The following is a 25,855-nucleotide window of genomic DNA, read 5'->3' on the forward strand; positions in this document are numbered from 1 at the left end:
ATCTAAATACAGTTTTGTACAGTATTGTGCAAAAGTCTTGATCCATCCCTTATTTATTTATATTTTGCTTGCAGGGAGCCTGACTTCAATGTAATTTTTTTAAGTAGTCTTAAGCAATAGTTCTCTAGGCTGTCTTTCATTGGACATTGGATGTTGTTATTGTTTGTTAAGCCACTTTACACTGATCTATTAATCATTCAGCATAACAATGGAACCTAACTCAAGGAAAAAACCTTTATTAGCAGCCTGGTTCAAATCATCATAAACATGTATGGAGGAGTTCAGGAGAGACGTACAATAGCCATCAAAACACCAAGGAGGCTCTGTTATAGTTATATACATATATATAAAAGTGTTGGAGATCTTGTCAAAATTGATGAAATTACGATCCCAGAAATGTGCTGTCAGATCTAGACACTATGCAATGCCATAATGTTAACATGGCAAACACACTAATAATCCAGTAAAAGCATACCTTGATAGAAAAAATGCACAACGGAACACAATAAGTCATGGATTGGCCTCTCCAGACCCCAGACCTCTATAGTATCAAAGCAGTGTGGGACCATCTTTACAGGGAATTGAACAAAAGGCAGCCAACATCCAAAGAAAAGCTTAGAACATCCTTCAAAAAGTTATTTCTTATTTAAAGAAATGACAAGAGTCTAAGAGAGTTCAGGCAGTGTTGAAGAATAAAGGTGGCCATACCAGGTATATTTTCATTTATATTTGGACATGTTGTAATATATTGCTACAGCTCTTTCCTATTTTCCAAGCAAAATATAAAGATTTTTGGAAAAAAAAAAAACAACAACTTTTTTTGAGCACCTGAGGTTCATTTGAAGATCTTCTTGGGCCCCATCTGTCAGTTAAAATGCCCCCGATCCTGAAGGAGACCCTCCATATTTCACACCAAGGATCCAGGTGTGTGCAAGATTCATTAAAAAAAAAAAAAAAAAAAAAAAAGGTACAGAGGGGATCCTGGAGTATGTGTGTGTGTTTCATGTATATCCCATTGACAACTTTGACCTCACTTCACACTAATCCACGAAGACTTTTGTCAATAATTGAGGTCCCTAAGGTAGACACTGCTTTTTGAGGTTTAAGGCTTGCTTTCAAGGGTAAAGCTAAGAATTAGGTTCAGACTTGGGTTACAGGTTCCATTATGGAGAGTGTAAGGGGCTAAGGGGTAATGCAACAAATGATCCCCACAGGCATTTTTGTGTAGGCGATGATGTGTGTAAACAGTGACAAGTCTCTGGAATTCTCTCTTCAAAGCAATTACAAGGCAACACATGACCCAAGACCATCACACTGCAGGGATTTGTTATACACATGCAATGTGTGCACACGCACATGCATGTGCTCACATCGCATATCACATACTGACACAGACAGAACATTCAGAAACAACTTCAACTGAGGCAATATTTCAGTGTGTAAAGACAAAAAACGTTTGAATAAAAAAATGTTTGTAATACAACAAAGGCCAAAGAAAATTAACAGGATTATTATTATTATTATTATTATTATTATTATTATTATTATTATTATTTAAATCCAGAGAATAGAAGTTATTTTATAAGTGTAAGCACCTCCATCAACTTCTCTGCTCCATCTGCATTTTTCAATTAGAACTTCATGAAAAAGTTTATGACAAAGATGTGCCATTTATGAATCCAAGTACCAGCAAGAATGCTCTCAGAAAACAGCTGGAGGCAAAGCCATATTAGCAAAAGAGCACATTTCAAATTGAGCATGTCCAAAATGCTCCAGCAAAATTTCCTTCATGCTTGGAAAATCCACACTTGCAAGCAGGCCTCAGTTACTTGTCAAATACGTGTTGCATATACTCATTTTGCAGAATTCCAGTAGGTTGGAAACTCGTTTCTATCAGCTCTATCACTTGGACTCGATCCACTTTATTGCATCCTCTCCTTCACTATGTCCTGAAGTTGATGAGTAGGATGAGGGGATGTCTGTTTGTGCGCGTGTGTGTCTGACAGTGCCTTTGGGAAATGCAGACTTTGAACAGATTAATGTGATCTAAATATAACCACTGCTAATCAGGACATCAAAACAGGCACAGGCAGACACAAAAAGTGGGCTGCAGACAGAGACAAAGCCTTTTTCCTTTTTCAATGAAAGCTTTCTGCATTCTGCCGTAAGAACAACAGCTGCAGGCATGTGCAGAGTCCAGCATCGACCACCACAAAGACACACTTGAAAGCAACACAAGCAGCAAAACACTGCATGTTGAGCAGCACATTTCCTTGTATTTTCTACCTCATGAATTTAGAATAGGGTCGAAGCCTCCTGGAGAAACAGGTGCAAACTATTTTTCAGAGTTCCTTCCTTTTTTTGTTGTTGCTTTTGAGGGTTTTTCTGACAGTTATTAGCACAGTTTTATCTATTGTTCACATCAAATCTGAATTATCAGCCCAAAACCCAACGCCAAACACAAGACAGGTCAAAGGATCTCAAGCTCAATCCGGATATTCCACGCACATTCACAGACCAAAGTGCCAGCACAATTCAGTGTGTGGGGAGGAAAATGAGAAAACCGTCCCTGAAAACAAGCCAGAGATGAAATGTGACATCATAAAGTTTATCCTCCGCACACACAAACTCCACCCAATCCTTGCTTCCCCTTACCTCTCTGTCTCTGCTGCCATAGCAACACAGTAGGCAAATCCAAAAGAAAAAAACATTAATGTGACGAATTCAGCCAAATGTCTAAATAAATAATTTGTGAGGAATGGATTTTAAAATCAATGCATAAGTAATGCTCGCCTCTTTCATTTGTACCAAATAGTGTATTATTGGATGTCTGTCTGTGTTTAAGTATCCTGTTTGCCTATCTGTCACTCAATAGGCAAAAAGTAATATTAATAATAATATTCAGCAAATAAAATCTGATGTTAACCATAATATGTTTATCCATAGCATCAATAAACAAACCCTTCAGCGTCAGTATCCATTTGTATTTAGTGCAACTTGCTTAAAAGGACTGTTCAGAAACCATTTATCATCTATTCCTTTAATCACTCTGCGGTTTAAATTAACATATTAATGTGACATTGAAAGAGAATTTTTCTATTCTTTCTCTATAACTCTCTAAGTAGAGTCCACTACATTGGCAAACACAACTGTGTGCTGGAATATGTGGCAATATTGGTGGATAACAGGTGTATAAAGTTAATGACAATGATGTGAGAGATCAGGAGTCACATGAAATAAAGCACGTTGGTTAAGGCTAGGAAAGATTGTGATTTTTGGTTGCATGTCATGTAATACAGAAGTTGAACAAGCAGGCAAAATTCATCATTTAATACTAAAAAGGCTGCTTTGAGTTAGCCAGTGATGTATATGATATCTCTATCCCACAGTCTGTATTTTTTCACTTTTTCCAGGGAAAATCATAACAGTTTGTCCTCAATCAAATCAAATCTGGTGCGCACTAACTGATGCTCAAAGTCAGATGTTAAATGTTCTGGTTTCCTGTATTCACCTATTTGTTGGGTATTTGTTGTCATTTTTTGAGTAGAATAGTGCTTTAATTTACCAGAAGCTCTTAGATACCAGTGTTTGTTTGCCATTTCTGTTCTAAGGTTGGCATCCAGCATGGAAGCCCCAGATGTTTAGAAACTTCCCACCAGCTTGTGAACACAACGTGACTAAGTGAATGGACCATTTTAATTGGGATTGTGTCGCCAGAACCCAACTGTGGTCCAAGTTTTTCTTCTGTCAGCTGTTAGCAAGTGCTGCGACTGGGACTCACATAGAATGTTAATGACTGAATGTCTATAATGTGTGTCTCTCCTAAAAATAAAAGTTAAGTAAACCAAGCAACTCTAGAAAATTGCAACTATCCAAATATTTACACTACTCTGTTTCAAATGCAGTTTCTTCAGAGAAGCATCAGATCAGTCCAATGTTTATTTTCTACAGCGTGACACCAACAGCAAATATAAAGAGAGTCAGAGTCATAAAAACCTTCAGCAACAAGAAGAACAAGCAGTCCTTCAACAGGGGCATCCCCCCCTATTGAGCCTTGATCTAAGCATCATTGAGTCAATCTGTGATCAGATGAGGAGGCTGAAGCAACTGAGACCGTCTAAATCCACAGAGGAACTGCAGAAAGTCCTCCAATATGCTTCAAACAACCCATCTGCCATGAACCTTGAGGAACTGCAGGGGGATTTACCAAAGAGAATTGCATGTGATCACACCAAACAACAGTTTGTTTATTTTATTTATTTTTGTTTTGTTGTTATTGTTCTGTAAGGAATGGGTTAGTTTTGCAACTTTTTTTTATCCTCAAGTGCATAAATATTCTGAAGATCACAACATCTGGTGTGAAACTTTAATATAATTTTTTAAAAATATATAATATAATTTTCAGGCCAGTAACAAAAACCTGTTGGTGGAGAACATTACACTCAGTGATTTATAGCTGCAGCTGTGGATTCTCATAGCTGACTTTCATTTCCTCTGTCATGTATTTGCATTTGCTTCATCTTGCTCTTTGATCTCACAATATATTCCTTTACTGTATTCACTCGTTTTTGATACTTTCCTTTCCAGAAAAACGATTGCATCCTAGTCATTCATCAATTACGCTCACCGTCCACTTCATTAGGTATACCTTTCAGCTGCTAATTAACACCAGGCACACAGCAGCAACCCAACACTTCAAGGCATGTAAACATGTCAACACAGAATGCTGAAATTCAAAACGCGCATCAGAATGGGGAAGAAAGGCGAGTTCAATTACTTCAAATGTATGATGGTTGCTGGACCAGGATGGGGTGGTGTCAGAATTCAGGGGAAAAAAAGACCAAATATCAAGTGCGTAGGAGTTCTCTGGATGACAAAATCCCTTGTTGATGCCAGATATCAGAGGACAATTGTCAGACTGCTCTCCCATGTGGAAAAGAAATAGGAAAAACTTATAAAAGACTTGTATCAGCTTTAGCTTGCTTCATATAGTGAATCATATAAGGCTTATATGATTTACTCATGAAAGTGGCCACTTTCTCATTACTTCCATATATTGTTTTAGGAAGTATCCAAAACATACAAGTTCCATTTATATAATTTTTCAAGGGATCTTATATCTGTCTTCACTCTTGTATGCTTTTCATACAAGTTCCACACAAGACAGATACAAACCTTATAAGATTTATATATATATATATATATCCTTTCCATATGGGCTGAGCTGAAACAAAGGCAGCAGTAATTAAATTAATTACTCATTAATACCAAGGTATGCAGAAGAGCCTTTTCTTGAAACAAGTGAAGAACACACCCGTTGCCACTCAGCTAAGAAACTATCTATAATCCACAGGGACTCAGCAAAATTGGAAAACCACTGCCTGGATAGCACACCATGTCACAAAGCTCTTGAAGAAGACAGTGAATTCACTCAAATGGCTCCCCAGTTACCAGATCTCAATCCATAGAACAGCTATGAGATGTGGTGGAACGGGAGATGTGCAGCTAAAAATCCTGCAGCATTTGTGTAATGCTATCCAAGACAATCCAATTGTTTGTATATTGCCAATTCACAACAACTGTTGCCTCAGGGTACTTTAAATCATAGGCTGCAGACCCTTCAAACAAATAAACAAAAGGAAAAAGGAAAAAGATGACCCCTTTGGCACTTGGTGACAGTGGGAAAGAAAAACTCCCTTTTAGCAGGAACAAACCTCCAGCAAAACCAGGCTCAGGGAGGGGCTGTCATGTGTTATGAGTGATTTGGTGGTGAGGGGAATGAGACGGAGGCTGAGATTAAAAATTGCTAAAGATTAAATCCAGTAGTGAATGAAAGCAAGGTGAAAGGAGAAAAAAAGGGAAAGGAAAAGAAATCTCGCAGCAGCCTGAGTGCTAACTATAAGCTTTTTAAAGAGGGAAGTTTTAAGCTTAATCTTAAAAGCAGACAGGGTGTATGTCTCTGAAATCCATATCCACATATTATATATATTTATCTGGGGTTTTTTCACTTAGACAGTCACACTCATAGTGCTAACACTGTTATATTTTCAGTCTATCTTTATCTGTGTTTTCACAGGAATGTCAGAGCCCTTTGATGTCTTGTGATTTCTTGTGGCTGCTATCATCAGCACTAGCTCTCAACACACTGGCAGAGAGTCACTGCACAAGACTCCTGTTGTAGCACTCTCAAAATAAATAAAGGTAATAATGCACTGTTTTTTTCCTCTATATTGAAAGAAAATCATATAAAGCACATGATCTGCCTTTCAAAGGAAGAGCAGAAGATCGTTTTTTGAAGTTGCTAAGCATGATGCTAGAAGAAAAAAAATTAATCAGGCTTCTAGTGAGGTTTGAAATTTTTGAGGCGCACACTTCTTAAGATTCTACCTTCTGCACCTCTAAAGATCTAGTTTTACATTTTTACAGCATATTTATGAAAGTTTGAACTAGAAAACTTTGTTTAAATATATTCAGCTTTTCATTAGCAGACTAAACTAAACTGATTTATTCCAATTTCATAGCATCTGATCCTGTAGTAAAGAGATGAGGACAGAAAGGGGAGATGCAGATACAGGCAAGCTGTTCTGCACCAAAATAAATTAAAACACTTGGTACAGAACAGGAAATATGCATATATTCTGGGGGAAAAAACAACAACAACAACAAAAAAAGAAACCCAAAAAACGAAAAGCAGCCAACAGGGGAGAAAGAAAAATACAAAAGGAAAAAGAAGGGGGGGAAAGTTAGTGAAGATATAAGGCCATGTGTAAGCCTGCATAAATTCCTATTTCTCTTTTGAATAATAACAGTTTCATTCCGCAGAGAAAAATGGGGGAGGCTTGGATAAGTGGTGAAACTTTTAAATCCATGGTTCCGTGCTGGCGGAGTGGGAATAAATTACTCTGTCAGAGTCAAACTATGGAGACACAGCTATGTTTGTTAAAGTGTGGAGTGTTGGAAATGCCTCCAATCCTCAGCCATTGCCCATCATTTGTCAGGTTCCACTGCCAACTCTGTCGCATAATTGGGTCTGCGCTACCTCTGTCACCATCAACCGTCATTTAGATGTAAATATGAGGGCAGCCGATGTAAGGACGGCACAGGGCTTTGATAGGTGAGACTCGTCTGACTTTGCCTTTCATGAAAAACATTGCATTATGCGTTTAAACAGTTAGTGGCACATTTTATGGTGTATGAAATGGGGTTTAGACAAGTTGACTGAATTCGATAAGGAGGCCTCAACTTTATGAGAGAAAATTAGGGGAAATCGCATTTTAGTGCACTTTCTGTGTCATCCCTCATTCTAACAGTATACTCTGTGTCTGCTCTTCCGATTTAACTTTTAGATTAGTCTTTGTGTTTTTTCTCTGTGTCTGTTCCTAGCTTTAGAGTCAGTATGAATTCACATCTTGCTGCATTTAATTATTTTGTCTGTGCCAAATATTGTTGTCATGCTCTTCGTACGCTACTGAATTTGAAAGGCTAAAGGAAGTTCTTGAAGTTAAAGACAAAGGCAAGAGACCCACAGGGGAAATATACGCCATCTGCCATCATCAGTATTTATGATTTATCAGTGTTATTTTCTAATATTCCATAAAGTGAAGATTGCCAGTCTGTGAAATTAAGTTATTCAGTTCCACAACAAGTGCCTTTTAATACCAGGGAGAAGAGCAGATGACACACGAGATGTGTTAATCAGTGGCGATAGAAAATAGAGAAGAGAAAAAGGGAGTCATGAAAGAGACTTTAACAGGGAGAGGGTGAAGTGTGTCAGAGGAAGAGTAAAAGGGGATTATATGATATGTAGAGAACTGCAGTGTGCTTGCATTAGGGGAACTTGTAGCCCAACAAGCTCATAGTTTTACCCCAGGAAAAGGGATAGTGAAAAAGTCAGAGGATACTAGGGCAATGAGAAAATAGAAGAAGCGACGATAACCCGAAGAAATGAAATAAAGCATAAATCAGTAAGACTCAGGATGGTTTCAGAGGAATAAACAGACAAAGAGACAGATGGAGAACATCGATTACCCTTCCCGTAATCCAGCATTCCAGCAATCTGACATGGATCATAGTCAAAGCAGCAATGCAAAAGCAGTTCCGATGGAGTTGTAATTCTGCTGCATTCTGTCCTAGCTAATCGGCCACTGCCAGCTGGCCATCAGTCAGTCCGTTGGACAACAGGATGTGCGTCTCTGCTTGTATACATTTTTTGACAGAAAGTAAGTGAAAAGATCCAGGTGGATATCTATGGCTACGTTCACACTGCAGGCGAAAGTGCATCAAATCCGACTTTTTTGACCCTATGCAACCCATATCCGATCATGGTATGACAGTATGAACAGCACAAATCCGATATTTTCAAATCCAACCTGGGTCACTTTCGTATGTGGTACTGAATCCGATACATATCTGATGTTTGAATGGCCATGTCGCATTAAATCCGTCTTTTACGTCACTGACACAAGACAGACGCCAATTATCAGCACCGGAGAAGCGCACGAGAAGACATCGTGAACGCTTCCTGGCCATCCAGTGAAACTTTTGGGAAGACAACGTTGGAGAAATGGGAACATTTTATTTGTACTGTAAAATCTGCAGATTCTAACAGAAATCTGCAACTATCCTTTGAAGAACCGCTCCACTCTAAAACAGCAATAAGGATCATTATTAGGCCATATGTGAATAACAAAATAACTTTACAACTTAAAGCAAAATTGGGAAACGTAAAGTCCAAAACAAGTCTTTATATTAAGGGCCATCAGTCAAACAATACTGTTCGGTCTGGGTCTAAACAGAGTGCGTTGTGTGTGACGTCTTCTTTTGCGCATGCGGGCCGCTTTGAGGGTTCAAACTAGAGCGCGTTTGCTGTCACATTTTATTTGTAGTATGAACAAGCAGACAAAAAAAAATCGGATTTGATCAAAAAATCGGAATTGAGGATTAAGACCTGCAGTGTGAACGTAGCTAGTTGCCTCTCTTTGTGAATGTCAGAACATCTCATCACAGACTAGCTTTGCTTTCATATTAATGTGGATTCACTACACCCAGCAACTGTAATAACCCTAACCGGTCACTATACAGTTGGGTCTGAGTGATGCTGGCATCAGAAAAGTTGCATCTAAGCCACACATTTTCCACACAAAAAAAAAAAACATAAAGAAATCAAGAACTGAAGCAAAAAGAAACGTGTGAATTTGTAAGTTAACAGGGTTATCAGTATCAGTGGTCTGTCATTCAGGTTCAAGCAGATGTTGACTTTAATTATAACTGTGTAGTCTCAGTTTTAGCCTTTTTTTCAGCTGCAACCCCTTAAGAGAGTTTTACACAACTCTCTTAAGAGCTAATAACAAACAAATATGAAAAGATCTGAATTAAAATTCAAACATATATGCTCAATTTATTTTATGCCTAATACACTGCAAAAGTTCTAAAAAAGCACAATGAAAGTGACAGGTAACACAGTGCATGATCTTTGTTTTCTCCACCTCAAATTTCTATGCCATAAAACTGCTCTGTTCAGACTGTGAGTAGTGTATAACAGCATATTTTGTATTCTGTTCACCTTCCCTACTGAAGATAAATAGTATCACCAGCAAGATGTTTGTGACCAACAATACAGATTTCACAGATTCTACAGCATTTTGCATACACCTACAAATCTTGTTGACAAAACCGCTTCATTCAGATTTTGCCTGATTCAGATCCTGTTAGACCCACTTTGTAAAATAATGTAAGATGTTTTAGAGCTTTTTTTCCTCTCTGCATCTTTTCTCCGTATTGGTTGCGTTTGTGTGCAATGCACTTTATGTGAAATTAAAAAGAAACATCAGGTTCCCTTCCTTTGTACTCCATGATTGCCTCACAGTTATCCGACACTCAATGTGACACCATTGTACTCATTTCTTTGCAGCATCTTTAAACATTAATCTTTTTGAAGTCATGGGTTGACTTTGGCCTCCCACCATTTGTTTGCTGAGTAAAAGCAAAGAGGCTACAATTCTCTGCAATTTTGAATCAGCATACAATGATTTTTATGTGATCACGGCAGGCTGACAACATCAAAGTTAAATTTTGCTTTGATCACTGACTGTAAATCTCATTTTCTACAAATGACGCTTCAAGCTTAAAGTCACTAAGCTATGCTAAGCCCTTTCCAAAAATCGTCCAAGTGACAGATTTTATAATGGTGAAACTGATTTTTTACCTAATGCAATGAAAGAGGATTGCATTTAAATGACAGAAGGTGAAGTTTACTTAAACACATGGAAAATGCTTTGAGTAGCCTCTGTCTCTGTTTAGTTATATCCTATCAACATATATGGTTTTGTCCATTATTTCAGCATAGACAGCAAAGAGACACATAAAACACCAAAAAGAGATTTTACACTTTTTGGTGTTTATCGCTATAATCCCTATCAGATTTTTAATATGCTTGCAGATGGCTTTTCATTAATAAAGGAATATTTGTGTGAATATTAATAAAACAGAATAGATTCTAGAATAGAATAGCAACTTTATTTTCTTTTAGAACATGGAGCAGTTAGTGGGCATCAGAAAGACATTTCTGATTTTGACTGCACTTAAGGCTGGACCTCTTCTTAGAGAGTCTATTGCTAAAAAGCTCAACTTTTGTCTCTTTATAGGTGGCTAAAACTGCTAGCTTTCTTTTAGGTTACACCTCAGCTAATTCATGGCAATGAACTAGACTTCCCACATGCGTTTGAGGCTTGCAGTGCTATTAAATATTAATAAAAGCGTACTTTTCTTTTTCTTCTAAAACAACAGCATTTCTTTTTATTTTATTTTTTAGTTCCTTTTTTGATTGAGATTGAGTGAAATTTGAGTATGTTTTAAATAGGTTTCACTTTATTTATGTTAGCACTATTTAGGTGGTGCCCATGCAATGAACTTACAAAGTTAATGTGTAAAGCGCTTTGGGGTCCTTAGGGACTAGTAAAGCGCTACACAAATACAGGCCATTTACCATTTATACAATCTATGAGTAAACCTTGCTAATCAGCTTAACTAGCATTCTATAGCATACATTTTTTATCTGTCCCATCCCTACTTCAGCATCCTAACTAGCGGTACAGAAGTGGCTTGAGCTTAACAAGAGTAACTTTTTGGCAGGTAATTTCAAATTCAATGTTTTAAACAGCTCGCTATAATGACACACAAACTTTTTTTGTGCAGCATGACAAACAATTAGCACATGCAAGCTAAGCTTTAAATTGGTTAACTGGACACTGGATCCATGAATAATGTGTTGCTGAAGTTATCTGGATACTTTATATTTTATACATTTTCTAAAAGCAAATTAAATAATATTGATAACTCTGTGTTATTTAAGTTAGTTTGCAGTGCTGTGGTCTAGTGATGCATGATGTTAGACTGGTGAAGGGCAGACTGTGATATCTGTATACCATAGAATGTAGTTGGCAAACTCACTGCCTTGCTGCTTCTAAACTATTCCCCACCTGCCGACTTTAACCTCTGCTGGTAACAATGGTAAAATTGCAGATCCTATAAATAATTTTTGTGACTGGTTAACAGGTTAAAAAAGGACAGAATGATCCAGAATGGCACTCCAAATAGGCATGATAATAATATTTAATCTTTTTTTTTTAAATGAATGTATACTTTATTGATCCCCTTGGGGAAATTGCTCTCTGCATTTAACCCATTCACTCAGTGAAGCAATGGGCAGCCATTGGGCGCCCGGGAGCAGTGTGCAGGGACAGTACCTTGCTCAGGGGTACCGCAGGGTAGCTGTTCAGTGGATTTGAACCACCGACCTTCCGATCATGGGGCCACCACTCTACCTACTGAGCTATCCCTGCCCCTTAATGTACCATGTCATGGTATTGTTTCAAGCTGACAACCTGGAGATCCTTGTTCAATTATAAAAACTGAAGTAGAATGATTCTGTTATTATTATAAACACTGTGGTTCTTTCTGTTCATTTTGTATCAAGTAGAGATGGGAGGCTGTGGCACAAGTATACAGCACAGCAAAATGCAGTAGAAAAAATCCAAGTGTTTATTTTTCCTTGTTCGACCAGTTCAGGTGCTGTGAAAAAAAAAGATACTACAGCATAAGACTTATAATAGCTGGGAAGACTGTGTGAGTTCACATATGTTAAATTATTTAACTCCCGTGTTTGGTTTTCTAAACTATACTTTTTAAGAAATAGAGATATTTTGGGTTGAAGCTCTGCGGTGGATCTCTCAAAGCACCTTTACTGCCAAGCAGGTTTTTTTTCCCTTTGTGTGCCTGAATACGTTGGTTCTTGTCATTTATTTTAACTGTGACCCCAGAGCCTTTTTACAGACATAGATGAAAAAATGAATAAAAAAAACCATGAGGGAGGGAAAGAGAAAAACCTTAAGTTACTGGAGCAGAACGGAGAAGAGGCTTGAAAGTGCTTTTAACTTGTGCAGAAAGATTTCCAAAACACACACGCAAAAACAGCAAACTGGCACAAGCCACACACACGCAAAAAAACAAAAAAACAAAACCTAAAACACACATAATTCTTGCATAAGCATATATACACACACACACATAAACAAATATGCATATATAAAAACTGAGTTAAAACATACCTACAGCACAGCCTGACATAAGCTGCAAACACACATAGAAACACACCTATGTGTACCAACTGCTGCAATAATATAGCTGAAATTACTTTTGGGGCTTAGCAGCAACTGGCGGAGGTTTCTCTCTCACTGATCTCTATGAGGCCAAATAGGGACAGAGAATAGAGGGTTACACGCATATACATACACATGCGCACACTAATCCTCCCTCTCCCTCCATCTGTACTTCTGTCTCCCCACCCTGTCTTGCTCTGTCACTGTGGAATATGGGGAGTTCTCATCCCTGTCAAGAAAACCACTAGAGCTGAAAGAGACACTACACACAACAGAAGCACTGATCAACATATAGCAAAGGCACTATAGCACATTCCACCGTGGCCCAGTGCTGTACCAGAACATATAGCCAATACATACTACTGTTGATTACTGTGTATACCCACCAGCGAACTCTGAAATTTAAACTTGCCTTTAATGATTGCTATCGAACAAGACAGATTTATGTTTTGTGCTACAGGGCCTTGAAATCTATTGTGTAACATAATGCACGTCAGCCAAACTGCTTCATAATTATTCTTTCAACTCCCAACCAATCACCGAGACCGGGCTCAAAATACTGAAATGGGTTTACAGGTTGAAAAAGCATTGCAGGCAGAGTTTTCCAGGAATCATTTCTGTTGGATGTTTTATTGGGAGGCCAGGGATAATTGCTAAAAATGGCTATTTCAGCTGGATGGGATGAAATTCACAGAGTTACTGAGGTAATAATTACCCTCTCTAGATGTCCTCTGGCAATACTAATGCCATCTGCAGAGGGCTGTTAACTCCTAATAGATATTGTCAATTTCACCCAGGTGAGAGATTGGTAACATAAGGCTAACATTGGCCTGATTATAATAGAATCCGGAGACTTGAAAAGATTTAAATCACCTCTTCTGTCTAAAAGTCTAACGACACCTTTATTTCTTTATATTTTGCTACAAAAATAAGAAATAGGTGCAATGAATTATTGAAACATGCAAATATACAGAATAAAAAGCAAAAGCGCAGTGGGTAACGAGCTGCTAACGAGCTTGAAAGTTAACATTTGCGATGACCACATTGATTCTTCAGCCTGAACTCTTAGGTAATCTTTCTTGTCATTCCTTTAAGTAGCCTTCAGCAATGGTTCTTCAGGCTTCTTGATGGACATTGAAAGCTCTTCTGTGGATGTTGGATACCTTTTGTTCACCATGTTCACCATGTTTTACAGATGGCTGTGAACATTATTGCATCTTTCTCCTGACCTCCTCCGTGCATGCCAGGAAAATATAGATTCATCACTCTATCAGACCTGTTGTGACTGGTTTTCAGTCCAGTTCTTGTGTAATTTGGCATAACTCTGTGTTTTCTCCGTTTCACTTAACTTTTTCTTCATTTTCTTAATCTTGAAATTATTCATATGTCACTGTGTTAAGTGGCTTAACAACAACAACAACAACAACAACAACAATAATAATAATTTTTAGAAAAAAGAAGAGGTATCCCCCTGAAAATAGTCAGATATAGGTTATCGCTTGAAAATGTGTGAAAAAGCAGCCGATGTCCAAAGAAAGCCTGGAGGAATACTGACAAAGACTAATTTTAAAAAGTCTGTGAGCAAAAAATAAAGACTTTTGCACACTACTGTATATTTCTGAGTAAAAGCCAAACCATTTTCAATAAGGCAAGAAACAAAAATAATGTATTCCACAATGTGTTTTTACTACATGCACTAATTATGGTTAGTTTCTGTCAGTGTTCTTGCTCTGAACTAATCTTCAAAGTGGCTTATATATATATATATATATATATATATATATATATATATATATATATATATATATATATATATATATATATATATATATATATATATATATATATATATATATATATATATATATATATATATATATATATATGTATAAAAGGTTTAATAAAAGAAGAACTTGAATTCACAAAGACAATCATGCCTCATACCAAGAGGATAAACAAGTCTATAAGCAACTGAGACTTTGGGGCCCTTCAGGCAACTAAGACAGCTTCACCTTGAGATGAGAACCAAGGCTGGTGTAATTAGTTACAAATGGATGGGTTGCTGTTTGTGTTCCCCATGTGAGTGTGTGTCTGTGTCTGAGTGTGGTGATGAATAGTATCAGTCTTAAGTTGTGAGGGGAGTGTAATCAAGGACAAGAAACAGAGAGCTAATTCCACCCGAGAGACATACATTGTCAACTGAGAGAGTTAGAGAGTGTGTTTAAGTGCCCGCTGCTTTTTCTTGAGCATTTATATTTTGTGAGGCTGTGCGACAGCCTGTGTTAGAAAACTCACACTTACACCAGACAACAATTGAATTCATACAGCAAGCAAAAAATATAGGATTTTCTTTGTTTTTCAGATCATTACCTTTTCTCCAACACAAGTGAGGTCTAAAAATGGAACATACTGTAAAAGCTCATAAATAGATGATAGGTGCATTTCAATTAATGTACAATCTGCTCTTCCTCAATGAAAAAACAGAATAGCTAGTAGCAAGTGCTGGATAATGACAAGGACCGCCTTCAATGTGGAGGGCAAGAGTGGACTCGAAGCGAACTAAAGAGGCAAAGCTAAGCAAAAAGGCGGAAGATTAGTGTAGAGCCAGAGAACTAATTAAATGAATCTGGAGATAAACGTTTAATTATTTTCTTTCAGCCCTTTTTCTCCCGCTCATTTCCTTCCTCTCTTCATTACCGCCTTCCAGAGCTGCAGCAGAGCGGCCAGTGTCAGGGGCAGTTGACTGTTCTAAGCCGGTGAACTCAGTCCACACATATGCTTTCTCTCTCTGCCCCCTACACTTACAGGTGCCCATACACACTCGGTAACACACAGATTGAGTCACGCCCACTCTCTTTCCTTCTCCCTTGCAAACACACATCCCCTTTCGCTCTGTCTGCAGTGTGTCTGAATGTAGATGTGGTAGTTTTAATCCCAGCTGGATTCCACGGGGAGGTGAGGAAGGGTACTGGAAGGAGAAAGGGCCGTGACTTGATTTAAAAGATGTCTTCAATCTTTGGTAAAGTACACTGCCACCTCTTGTTTTATAGTGCAAAAATCCATACGTTTCAAACACTGGTTGATTTAGGAGGCTGTGGCCTCAGCACTACATGATGTACATGATTTTATTATTATTATTATTATTATTATTTTATTTTTTTACTATTTAATTTGTAAAAATGTGTACACACACACACACACACACACACACACACACACACACACACACACGTAGGAAAATATTTAGTATACACATCCAGAAATGCATACACTATTATATATTGTACATATATTTATTAGTTTCAGGTTGGCCATTCTTGTATTTTGCTCGTTTGTGTTGTTGTGTTTGCACATCTCTGTTGCTTGTGGGGCTCGCACACAAGAATTTCACTCGCATGTGCTGTGCCAGTGTGCCTGCACATGTGATGTGACAATAAAAAGTGATTTGATTTGATTTGATTTATTCTCTACAGAGAGGGTCAACAGTACTCTTGGATGGTGGAAAGGGAGATTGCCCTTTAGATGAAAATGTAGGCCAGGAGCTTGGACTGTCTCAGCACTAAAATGAAACACTACCAGGTTGAGATGCTTGCGTGCTTCTGTTTTTGGTCTAGACCTCTGTGTCAGAAAAAAATATTTTTTGGGTTTGTTTTGGTTTTTTTGCTCTTCAGGGATTCGGTATCAAAAAAGGCTTTTCTGATGCGTTGCTTCTGCTCTGTGTGATGTAAGATGCAACTTTGTGATATTTTAACACTGTAACAGGGCCACTTTTGCCTAAAAAAAGTTGACCTTTGCATTATTTATTCATTAACCTTTGATCAGTGGGCTACATCGATTCGCTGTGTACAAAACCTGTTTAATGCATCCAGTTCATGAGCACACACTAATGATGAGTAAACACATTTGGCCCCTGCTCACTGAGCTGTGTCTGTTACTAGTTCTGCATGACTGGAAAGCCATGGCTGGGGGTGACAACACGCAGGCTACATATGCAGTTAACGTCACGGTGAATATATTTCAGGATGTAGGCATGGATGAGCAAACAAAAAATATATTAAATATATACTAGAGAACCCTACATGGATAGAAACATAGAAATGTTGGCATGAGAAGCCAATTAAACAGCATGGACATGATTTAAACTGTTTAAAATGCGCTGATGGAGATTTAAAAGTTCTGTTTATGATTTATTAAGAAGATGGTAATTTACAAACATGGACGCAGGCAGTTCATTTCTATACTGACCAAGTGCGTTCCAAAATAACAGAAAAGTGAATGCAATTAATGTACCTGGGGGGTGAATAATGTACTTACCAAAAACAGTACAAGTACAGTATGATTATAAATTAGATGCTCTGGATACAGAACACACACAATGGAAGATTATCAGTGCGTTGGCCACCCCACATTACTCCAACAGTGTGGGATCATCTTGGCAAAAAAAATGCATGACAAAAGCCCGAAGAAGAGCTTTGAATGTCCTTCAAGAAGCTTATAGAACTATTCCAGAAGACTGCTTAAAGAAAGCTTCCTAAAAAATCCTAATAGTACTCTTTTAAGCCCAAAGAGGCTTTTGCCCTGGAACAAAACAACAGTAAATCTGGTCCTTTCTGTGTAGCACATTTGCATGGTAACACTGACAAATTAGTATCAAGTACAAAGCTGCTAGTGTGGTGTATCTAAAAACTATGTTCATGAGCACAATCAGCTCAGTTTCAACACCAAACATTATTTCCGGCAAAAAACCCCCCAAAAACTAGTATCTTGGTTCCCTTACAAGAAATAGTGAGAATTACTAAGCAATAAGATACTTTGAAGAAAGTCATGTAGAGAGGCAGGAAAAGGCCCCTCTTCCTCTGTGCAAAGTCCTTTGCATACTAGATCTGGTTCCCATTTTGGGAGGCAGATGGATGAAGTCTCCCACAGTTCATCAAAAAAAGTTTGAATTCCACTTTAAGGCAGAGTGCAGTCACTCTGTGGCTTAACACTTTAAAGTTTTCTCCATACTACTGGCGAACTGTGGGAGGTCTGGATCTAACCCACTGAAATAAAATGCTTCTTCATGTGAATAAAAGAAGCTTGTTAAATAATTTGTGCTGAACATTTCTTAAAGTGAGCTCTACACCTGAAAAGATTCCACAAAAATAAGCCTGGGTTCATTTTTATTTCCTTTTTAAAAATTAAGTTATATTCCTGTGAGACAGAGAAGGCACTGCCAAATGCAAGATCCCTCTTCTTAAGTACAATTTGCGCAGCGGGTGGGGGGTGCCTCGAAATAAAGTCGTGAGACACTGAGGTATTTGCTGCAATCTCATAAGGATTCTGTATTGAATTTCTATTAGCCTGTTGACTCCACCGCATCAGAGCATCCCTACTTTAAAACCAAATCCTTCCCCGTATCTGTTATCCTGAATACACAACATTCACGATAACATGTAAAGAAAAGCAGCATGAAACTATTTGTGAATCATTTGAAGTGTACTTATTTTTTTAGATAACATGAAAACAACATATCAAATAGTGATATTGAAAATTTGAGCTTTTATTAAAAAATATGCAAATTTATTCTGGGCACTATAAAGCACATTTACCCGCTTAATGAATTCAGGCCATGATCTAAGTCTCCCTAAGACCTCAAAGAGAAAATGAAATTCCACCCTGTCAAAGGCTTTAGCTGCTTCTAACAAACAGTATGCACGATGTAGTCAAGAAAGAAATCTCTAACACTTTTAGAAGCTGCCAAACATCTGTGTGAGAACTCCTACTCCAAACGAACCTTGTCAGGTCAGGTTTGATCAGGGAAGACTTATGAGTTAGATTCTTCTACAAGCAAGCTGTGCCACTCGGGGACTGTGTTGGTAATTTCGCCAGCAGGTATTTGGACATATGGGCACAAAGACTGCAGGCTTAAATAATTTGCAGTTATTTGGACAGATATAATAAACCACTATACAGATGAATGATGCTGTAAGGGGAGCCAACCTTATCTGGCTCCCCTTACAGCATCATTGCGATCTCCCTCCTCAAAGGGTTCTAATATCTTAAGCCAAAGTTCATAATACTTTGTCTCATGGTTGGTTACTAATGGCAAGGGGTGATCTGACAAGATCCATGCTTTTGGAGACGAAAAAGAACTGTGATCAGTTTGACGTTGGCCACTGTGGCAATTTTTTAAGGTGTGGGCTCAAGAGTTAGTGCTTTAGTGAAATTTTGTGTTTAATGCCAGTGTTAAGAGCTAGCAAAGTAAGGCAAACATAGGAAGGTTGATTTCTTTACCACCTGCATCCTGTTCTTTGCATTCTTTCCCTTCTAACCTAAAAACAAAGTTGTTTCCAGTTGTTTTTTCCTCCTAAAGCAGTCCTTTTGAAACAAAGATTTTGCTGACTGCTCTGTGGACTTGGCTGAAAAATTAGATGTGCAGAATTTTCTACTTACTCCTCCTGGGAGAGGCATAGCGCTGCAGCTGTGCGGCAGCAGACATAAGTAGGACATATTCACTTTCAAACACCGTATTGGAGAAGTAAAGATTTAACTTCCAGAGTCTTAAATAAAAAGTCTGAGTGGACAGTTTTAAACATTTTCTGTTGCTGCCACTATCACCTATTCACCCCCCACACACACCCACTAACCCCTGACATATGCTAATGTGATGAGAGCAGTTTTTGGCAATTAATATCCTTTCACAATGCACGCAGTACACGTGCACACTTTCTATAACTCTCTCAAACACACCCACCCTTTAACACTCATCGGTGAATGATTACACACCAATTCATATGGATGTTTGGTATCAGTATGCAGAGTGCCTTGTAAACTTCACTCATTACACCGCAGTTACAAAATAACATCCTAGAAATTCCCAGCAGCTCGCTTTCTCTTATTTTCTCTCTCCGAGTGAATCTGAAGAGGTCCACTTGTTATTGAAAATGCAATAAAATGAAAATATATGACTGTGTCTCAGGGAATATATGCATGCATATGTGTACAACGCATGCTTAATATCATTACCAGGGTCCTTATTTTTATCCTAATGCTGCTCTTCCTTTCCTTATTCTTTTCCTATTCTACCTATTTCCCAGCGTCCAGTTTCATTCATTAATTCCAACACACTATGAACTCTCCCCGTCCTGTCACTTTTTCCTGTCCCCTCCTCTTGTTCACCAGCGTTTTGTCCACTCTGCCATCCCTGTATCTTCCTTAGCTTGCTTGGCGTCTTCAGAGAGGCAGAGTAAAGAATTGAGTGACTGCTGTCACAGCATGCAGCCCCAACCATACACCCACACACACATCCACCTACACACATATAAAGCAAGATAATGCCCCCACCCCCCGGCCCAGAACACAAATACACACTTTGCTAAGTATTGCTTCAGACTGTACAGTGACGTATACACACACACACACACACACACACACACACACACACACACACACACACGCACTGATCTGACACCACACAAAACATTTATGTGCTGACTGCCACTGCACAAAGCCCTGGGCGAGCTGGCTCCAAACACGCACCGGGACTAAGATGGACAGCTAGACAACAGCACAGACATACAAAAAAAACTGTCATTTCTGCATCAGCACACAAACAATGGAGAAACAACAACAACAACAAAGGGAAGAAAATCAACAGGATGATAAAAAATAAAAACTGGAAATATTTCGACTGATGAGAATCCCCTCAAATGGATTCTTTACTCGTCTTGGCTCTGTCAGTCGGTAAATATTTGTCAACATCCAACATGATGTGTTTTCAAAAAACATTTGAGACATAACAAGGGAAACCAGCAGCATTTTGATCTGTCAACATCACTTGAAGGTTTCATAAACTGATTTTGATTCTGCATTCACCCATCTTGATGCTCCCAGGACCACAGGGACCGTGCTTTTAGAGTTTACATCAAAACAGACAAGTGATCTATCTCTCTGTGTTTCTCTCATTTTCTGTATCTCTGTCACTCTCACTTACTCTGTAGTGATTTGTTCTCATTTTTCCTGTCACTCCACCATCCAGTGAAGTAGTTAAAATACATCATCTACTGTCCCTTCACAGCAAACCCAGCCCTGAAATCTTTCCGTGATAATACAGCAGGCAAAGAGTGATTTTAAAAAGAACAGAAATGCAGGCCGAGACTAAAAGAGACCTGCAAACACATCGATCACAAGCAGCCCGTAAAAATCAAGAGCCAACAACTGTCCAATTTACATCCCACTGCTAAATACAAGCCCAGCTAACAACAGTATAGTATATCACCATGAGAAGCCCATTACTCTCCAAGACTTTGGCTAAGAGAAAATGGCAAAAGCTTGCTGCAGGGAGACAAGAAACAAAATATAGCTGTGAGCAGGATATCTGCTTCAAGACCTGCAGACTTTCGGCTCTAGAAGTGGAATTCAAAAGTACTGAGGCCGTGGTGACAAATTCCCTCATCACGGGTGTCACTGCTCTGAAAACAGCTGTTCTGCTCTAAGTGATGCATGAGAACAGCAGCTCAACAAATAGAGGGAGGTTTCTCCAGGAAATCCGATTGTTGTCCCAACTGTGCAGAGCAGCATGACCTGAACTCAAAGCACCCCAAATCTGCAGCCAGAGGCAGGTCTGTACGTTTTTTTATTTTATTTAATTTGCACAGTGATGGCAGAAATAAACAGTTAAAACAGGCTGATGAAGGCATTTATATGACAGAAATGTTCCAAGGTATTTTAATTTCTACTCTAAACTGTTTCATAAACTATAATGTGACGGTCTAGTGCATTTAAAGAATACGACATGCTACTTTTATTTAATAGTGTTGTAAAGGTGGCAGAGACTAACACAGGACCGATAAATCCTTTCTTTAAATCATGTGTTCTGTCAATTAAGTCAAGTAAGCACAAACTACTCCAATAAAATGTGACAATGGCACTTTGCAGTGTAACTTACTAAAAGTTATTTCATTTCTAAAATTTGGAGCATTGCTATTATTTATGTATGTGAACTGTATGATTTGACAGGAAACCAACCAATTTTAACTAATATAATTTGCATCATAATTTGCCGGCAAACACTAACAGCTGTAGTAGTTAATGTTCTTAACACTGAACAGCGCTTTAGGAGGAATTTGAGAGCACAGTTAAGCTCCTATTTCAACCCAGTGAAGTATTAAAAAGTTATCGTAAAAGCTAACCTGGCCAGCATATATGTTGACATTAGCTGTTTAACTGTTAGCAGTTACCCAGTAGCCACATTAGCCATCTGTTATCATTAAGGTAGCAGCTACTGAATTTTAGTTAGATAAAAGATAAATAATTGTTGCAGGCTGAACGTGACATGGATGGAATATGGAGCAGTGACAGAGCGGATTACGGAAACAGAGAACGGGGCAGTTTGCTGGCTGTGCAGAGCAGCGGGGGAACCGTAGCCCAACAGAGCAGAGTCTAATGTAGAGAAGTAAACCGAGCAAATGAAGAGTGAAATCCGGAGCAGCACAGCCAAATCAGACGGGTTTTGTGGCTCAAGAGCTGAAGAAAGGACACAAAGAGCTGCAGACTGAGGTGGACCAGTGTGAATGGTGGACAATATATGATAAGCTTTAACTACTTACACAATAATTTATTGAAATGGGTTTCTTATTTTGTTGTATAGCTCTGAGGTCAGTTTTGAAAAGCAGGCAATGAGCATAAGTGATACCACACTTTACCACTCCATCTTCCATTATGCTCTTCTTCCACAATAATTACATTATTGATATGTGTTGGGCATTTTTTTAAAAATATTTTGCTAATTCTAACTTATAACTGGAAAAATTTGTGGAACATTAACAAATGTTAATAACTTCTTTTTCATTACTTCTGTTGTTGCACGATGGGCTCAAAACCTTTTATCTAGTATTGAGTATTTTCTTGGGTATTGGTATCGACTTTGAAATTCCAGTATCTTGACAGCTGTAGTAACCCCATGCATAGTCAGCAACAAAGTTTAGTACCTGAGGTTTACCAGCAGAACATTTCCTACTCTGGGTTCAATAGCTTGTTACCAAATGCATCATGCTGCTATCTCTCTCCCTGCTAAATCATGCTCATGCACCTGGCAATAAGGGGGAATTCCTACTTAGCTCCATGTTTCAGTTTAGACACTCATGCTTCCACTGAAGGCTCTAGACAGGTAGGGGTGACCATGCCCCAACTGTTATACTACCTGTCTACCATTCTGAAGCATGAAGGTGTTCAGATATGTCTTACAGCAGCTCTTCTGTGGTATTGTACTACAGTACAGATAAGCCTTTTGATCGTCATGGACATCAGTTAGCCTCAGGCACCCGTAACTCTGTCACTGTTCCACCATTTGTCCTTCCTTTGATGACACATGGCTGCGTGAGTCCTGCTGCCTTCAGATGGATCAAGAGATTTAATGAACTGAGATGCTTTCACTACAGCATAAAGCTGCAGAGGACAACAGGTCCTGCTCAAATTACTGATCCCAGTTTGCAGATGACAGTTTATGCAGCAATGACAAAACTGATCATTTACAGTCTGTTACTGCTGAACATTTGCTCCAAGTTCTTACAGCAGTTTAGTGACTTAGCTTTGCTTTTGTTGATCAAAGCACCAAAGTGGCAGCACATTAATGCTGCACCAGCAACAGATGTGCTCTGAAATGACTGCGTGCGGGCCAAAACCCAAGACACATTTCCCACCAACAATTTACTCTGCACCACCTTATTAAAATCAACCTCACTCTTGATTTCCACCTGCTTAATATGACCCCTGTCTTTGTGTCAACATAAAAATCCACTCTTTAACGCCGTATCACCCGCCTGCCTACTAGAGTAACTAGAGTTGCCGTATTAGACGTTTAGAGCTTGTTCTGCTAATTCTCAGGGACAATAACCATGACAGCACACCTTTTTCACACCGGCTGAATGCGTCTGTGAGAGCTGGCGTCACTGCCAAAAAAGAAATACATGCATAAAGAACTAAAAGACAGATACACAGATGGCTGCACTTGTCCATCACATGTTTGCGACAATAACTTTCTCAGTTTGCTCGCCACAGTCTGCAATCTACAGCCTGCAATTTACGCAAAGAGTGAACTTCCCCCGGAGTTTCTCTAGAACTTTAAACAACAGGTTTCCACTGTGTTCTTTCTACAATTCATCCAAAATTGCAGGCCAAAGCCACTATTCATGTACTATACACCAAAGTGCACTATGAACATCATATCATAGTTATTACATCCTGATAGTGGAGCAGAAGTGGCGAGCTTGCCTTCTAACAGTTTTTTTAACTCTAGTATAGACCTCCGCTCTGCTCTCACTCAAATCCATTTAAATTATGATTTGCTCTGGAGTGACAGTCACAGCAAATACTGTATGAAGGTGTCACACAACACAGAAGAGAAGGAGATATAAATGCTGCTTCAAACATTTTCCCAGAAAAGCTGGAGGATAAAAACTCGTCGCCATAAAATGTAGACAAAATCAGAACAATCTATGATATAGAAAAACAATATAAGTCTTCTAATCTCAATCAAGGCTGAGCTGAGGTTTCGTTTTAAGGGGGGATGCAGATGAACAGAGGAAAGGTTCGCTCTTACCAGTTTCTCTGGAAATCTGGATAAAGGCCTCAACGCCGCTCTCGCCATAGTTGCCTTCTGAGGCCAGCGTGGAAACGTAGTTCCACTCCATTGCCGTGACGATGTCCATCATGGCCTGGGCCTGGTACGAGTCCGGTGGCACAACACGGGAGAAGAAGTCATAGCGAGTGTTGTCACTCAGCTCGGGAGCCGTGGAGGCGTAGCTGATCTGCGGGATCTGGATGGAAAAAGGGGAAGAAGGAAGGAAGATGTTGAGGAAATGTGAAAAAAAGCACAGTTAATAGCGTGGTGTTTCTGAACGTGAGCCAAATAGTGTAATTGTTTTACTGCCTACATATTAAAATGAGTAAAGTGGGAAGACTCTTATATGATTATTTTTTCAATTTAATGTTTATCACCACAAGTAATGTGTTCCCATACAATGAAAAAAAAAAAACTCGAAAAAGTAAAACGGTTCAGTGATATTTGAACTAGGAATTACAAAACGCCCACTCCCTGCAGGATCAGTGTGGTAAACAACTGTCAGGAAATTGAGACAAAGTCATCAACATGAAAGTTACAGTGTAACTAAAATGAGAAATTGCTGGTTCATAGATATGAAAGGAAAAAGAAAACATACTGATGATGAACAGGTATTAAAGCATAATTGCTTCATAATTGGAAATATGAATACAGGCTGACAGTGTGGTAACTAAAAGGTAAGCAGGTGGTGTCATTTTTCAACACTTGTGTTATGGCTGACAGATTCAGGATAGAGAGAAAATTTAAAAGAGACAGAGAAGAGACATGTGGGAAAGAAAAGCACAACAGTCAGATTGCAGAACGGAGAGACAAAGAGGCTGACGAAATAACAGAAGACACACACACACACACACACACACACACACACACACACACACGTCTATTGCTTGTGATAGGTGGCATAACAGGCCGAAGGTGTTCAATGGCTGACAGGCAGATTGATTTTTCCCCCTGACAGTGGGAGAAGCCCCTCCATTTATAACATTCGCAAACACACACACACACACACACACACACACACACACACACACACACACACACACACACACACAGAGTTTTTGGGCAGACATATCATTGGCATACATTCGAAGCAACTCTTAACTGCCAATCTCAGCCCAAGCATAAGGTGTGTCAGCTGTCTGTCTCCCATGCTAACACACACAAAAACACCAACGTCGACAACTGCTGAACACAGCAAATCCAGGCGGGAGATTTAGGACAGACAGTGTGTGCAAGTATGTGTGTTTATGTGACTTGAATGTTTCTAAAGGCCATCACTCACTGTCTTTATTCCCTTTGAGCATCATCTGAAGTCTCTGTCGCTGTGCATCTATACTTGTCTTTGCCATTTTAAAAAGGTCAGCGATCCATTTTGAGAGATACTGTAAGTTATTTCTCTTCAGTGGTTTTGAAGCAAATCTGTAAACAAAGGTAAATAATGCTAAGTTTCAAGATTATTGCATGCAGCATAAAAATGCATTGTATTGTAAATGAAGTATGCTAATTGTAATTCCTAACCTGTACAGCACATTAACTGTGTATAAGGAGAATATTGAGAAGAGAGAATATTTTGTTTTCACTTCTATGACAACGCTCA

General features: G+C 38.8%; 1 protein-coding gene across 1 annotated transcript in view; it reads right to left on the reverse strand.

The window, feature by feature from the left end:
- grm8a (glutamate receptor, metabotropic 8a) overlaps positions 1-25,855 on the reverse strand; it is a 295,041-nt gene that overhangs the window by 139,677 nt on the left and 129,509 nt on the right. Inside the window, exon 2 of the mRNA XM_085376663.1 lies at positions 24,238-24,454. Within this exon, the coding sequence (XP_085232789.1) occupies positions 24,238-24,454 (217 nt within the window). The remainder of the gene's footprint in view (positions 1-24,237; positions 24,455-25,855) is intronic.

The sequence above is a fragment of the Diplotaxodon limnothrissa genome, linkage group LG17 (genome assembly GCF_057381915.1).
Source record: "Diplotaxodon limnothrissa isolate DT_005_m linkage group LG17, D_limnothrissa_male_GT1.1, whole genome shotgun sequence".
NCBI classification, from domain to species: domain Eukaryota; kingdom Metazoa; phylum Chordata; class Actinopteri; order Cichliformes; family Cichlidae; genus Diplotaxodon; species Diplotaxodon limnothrissa.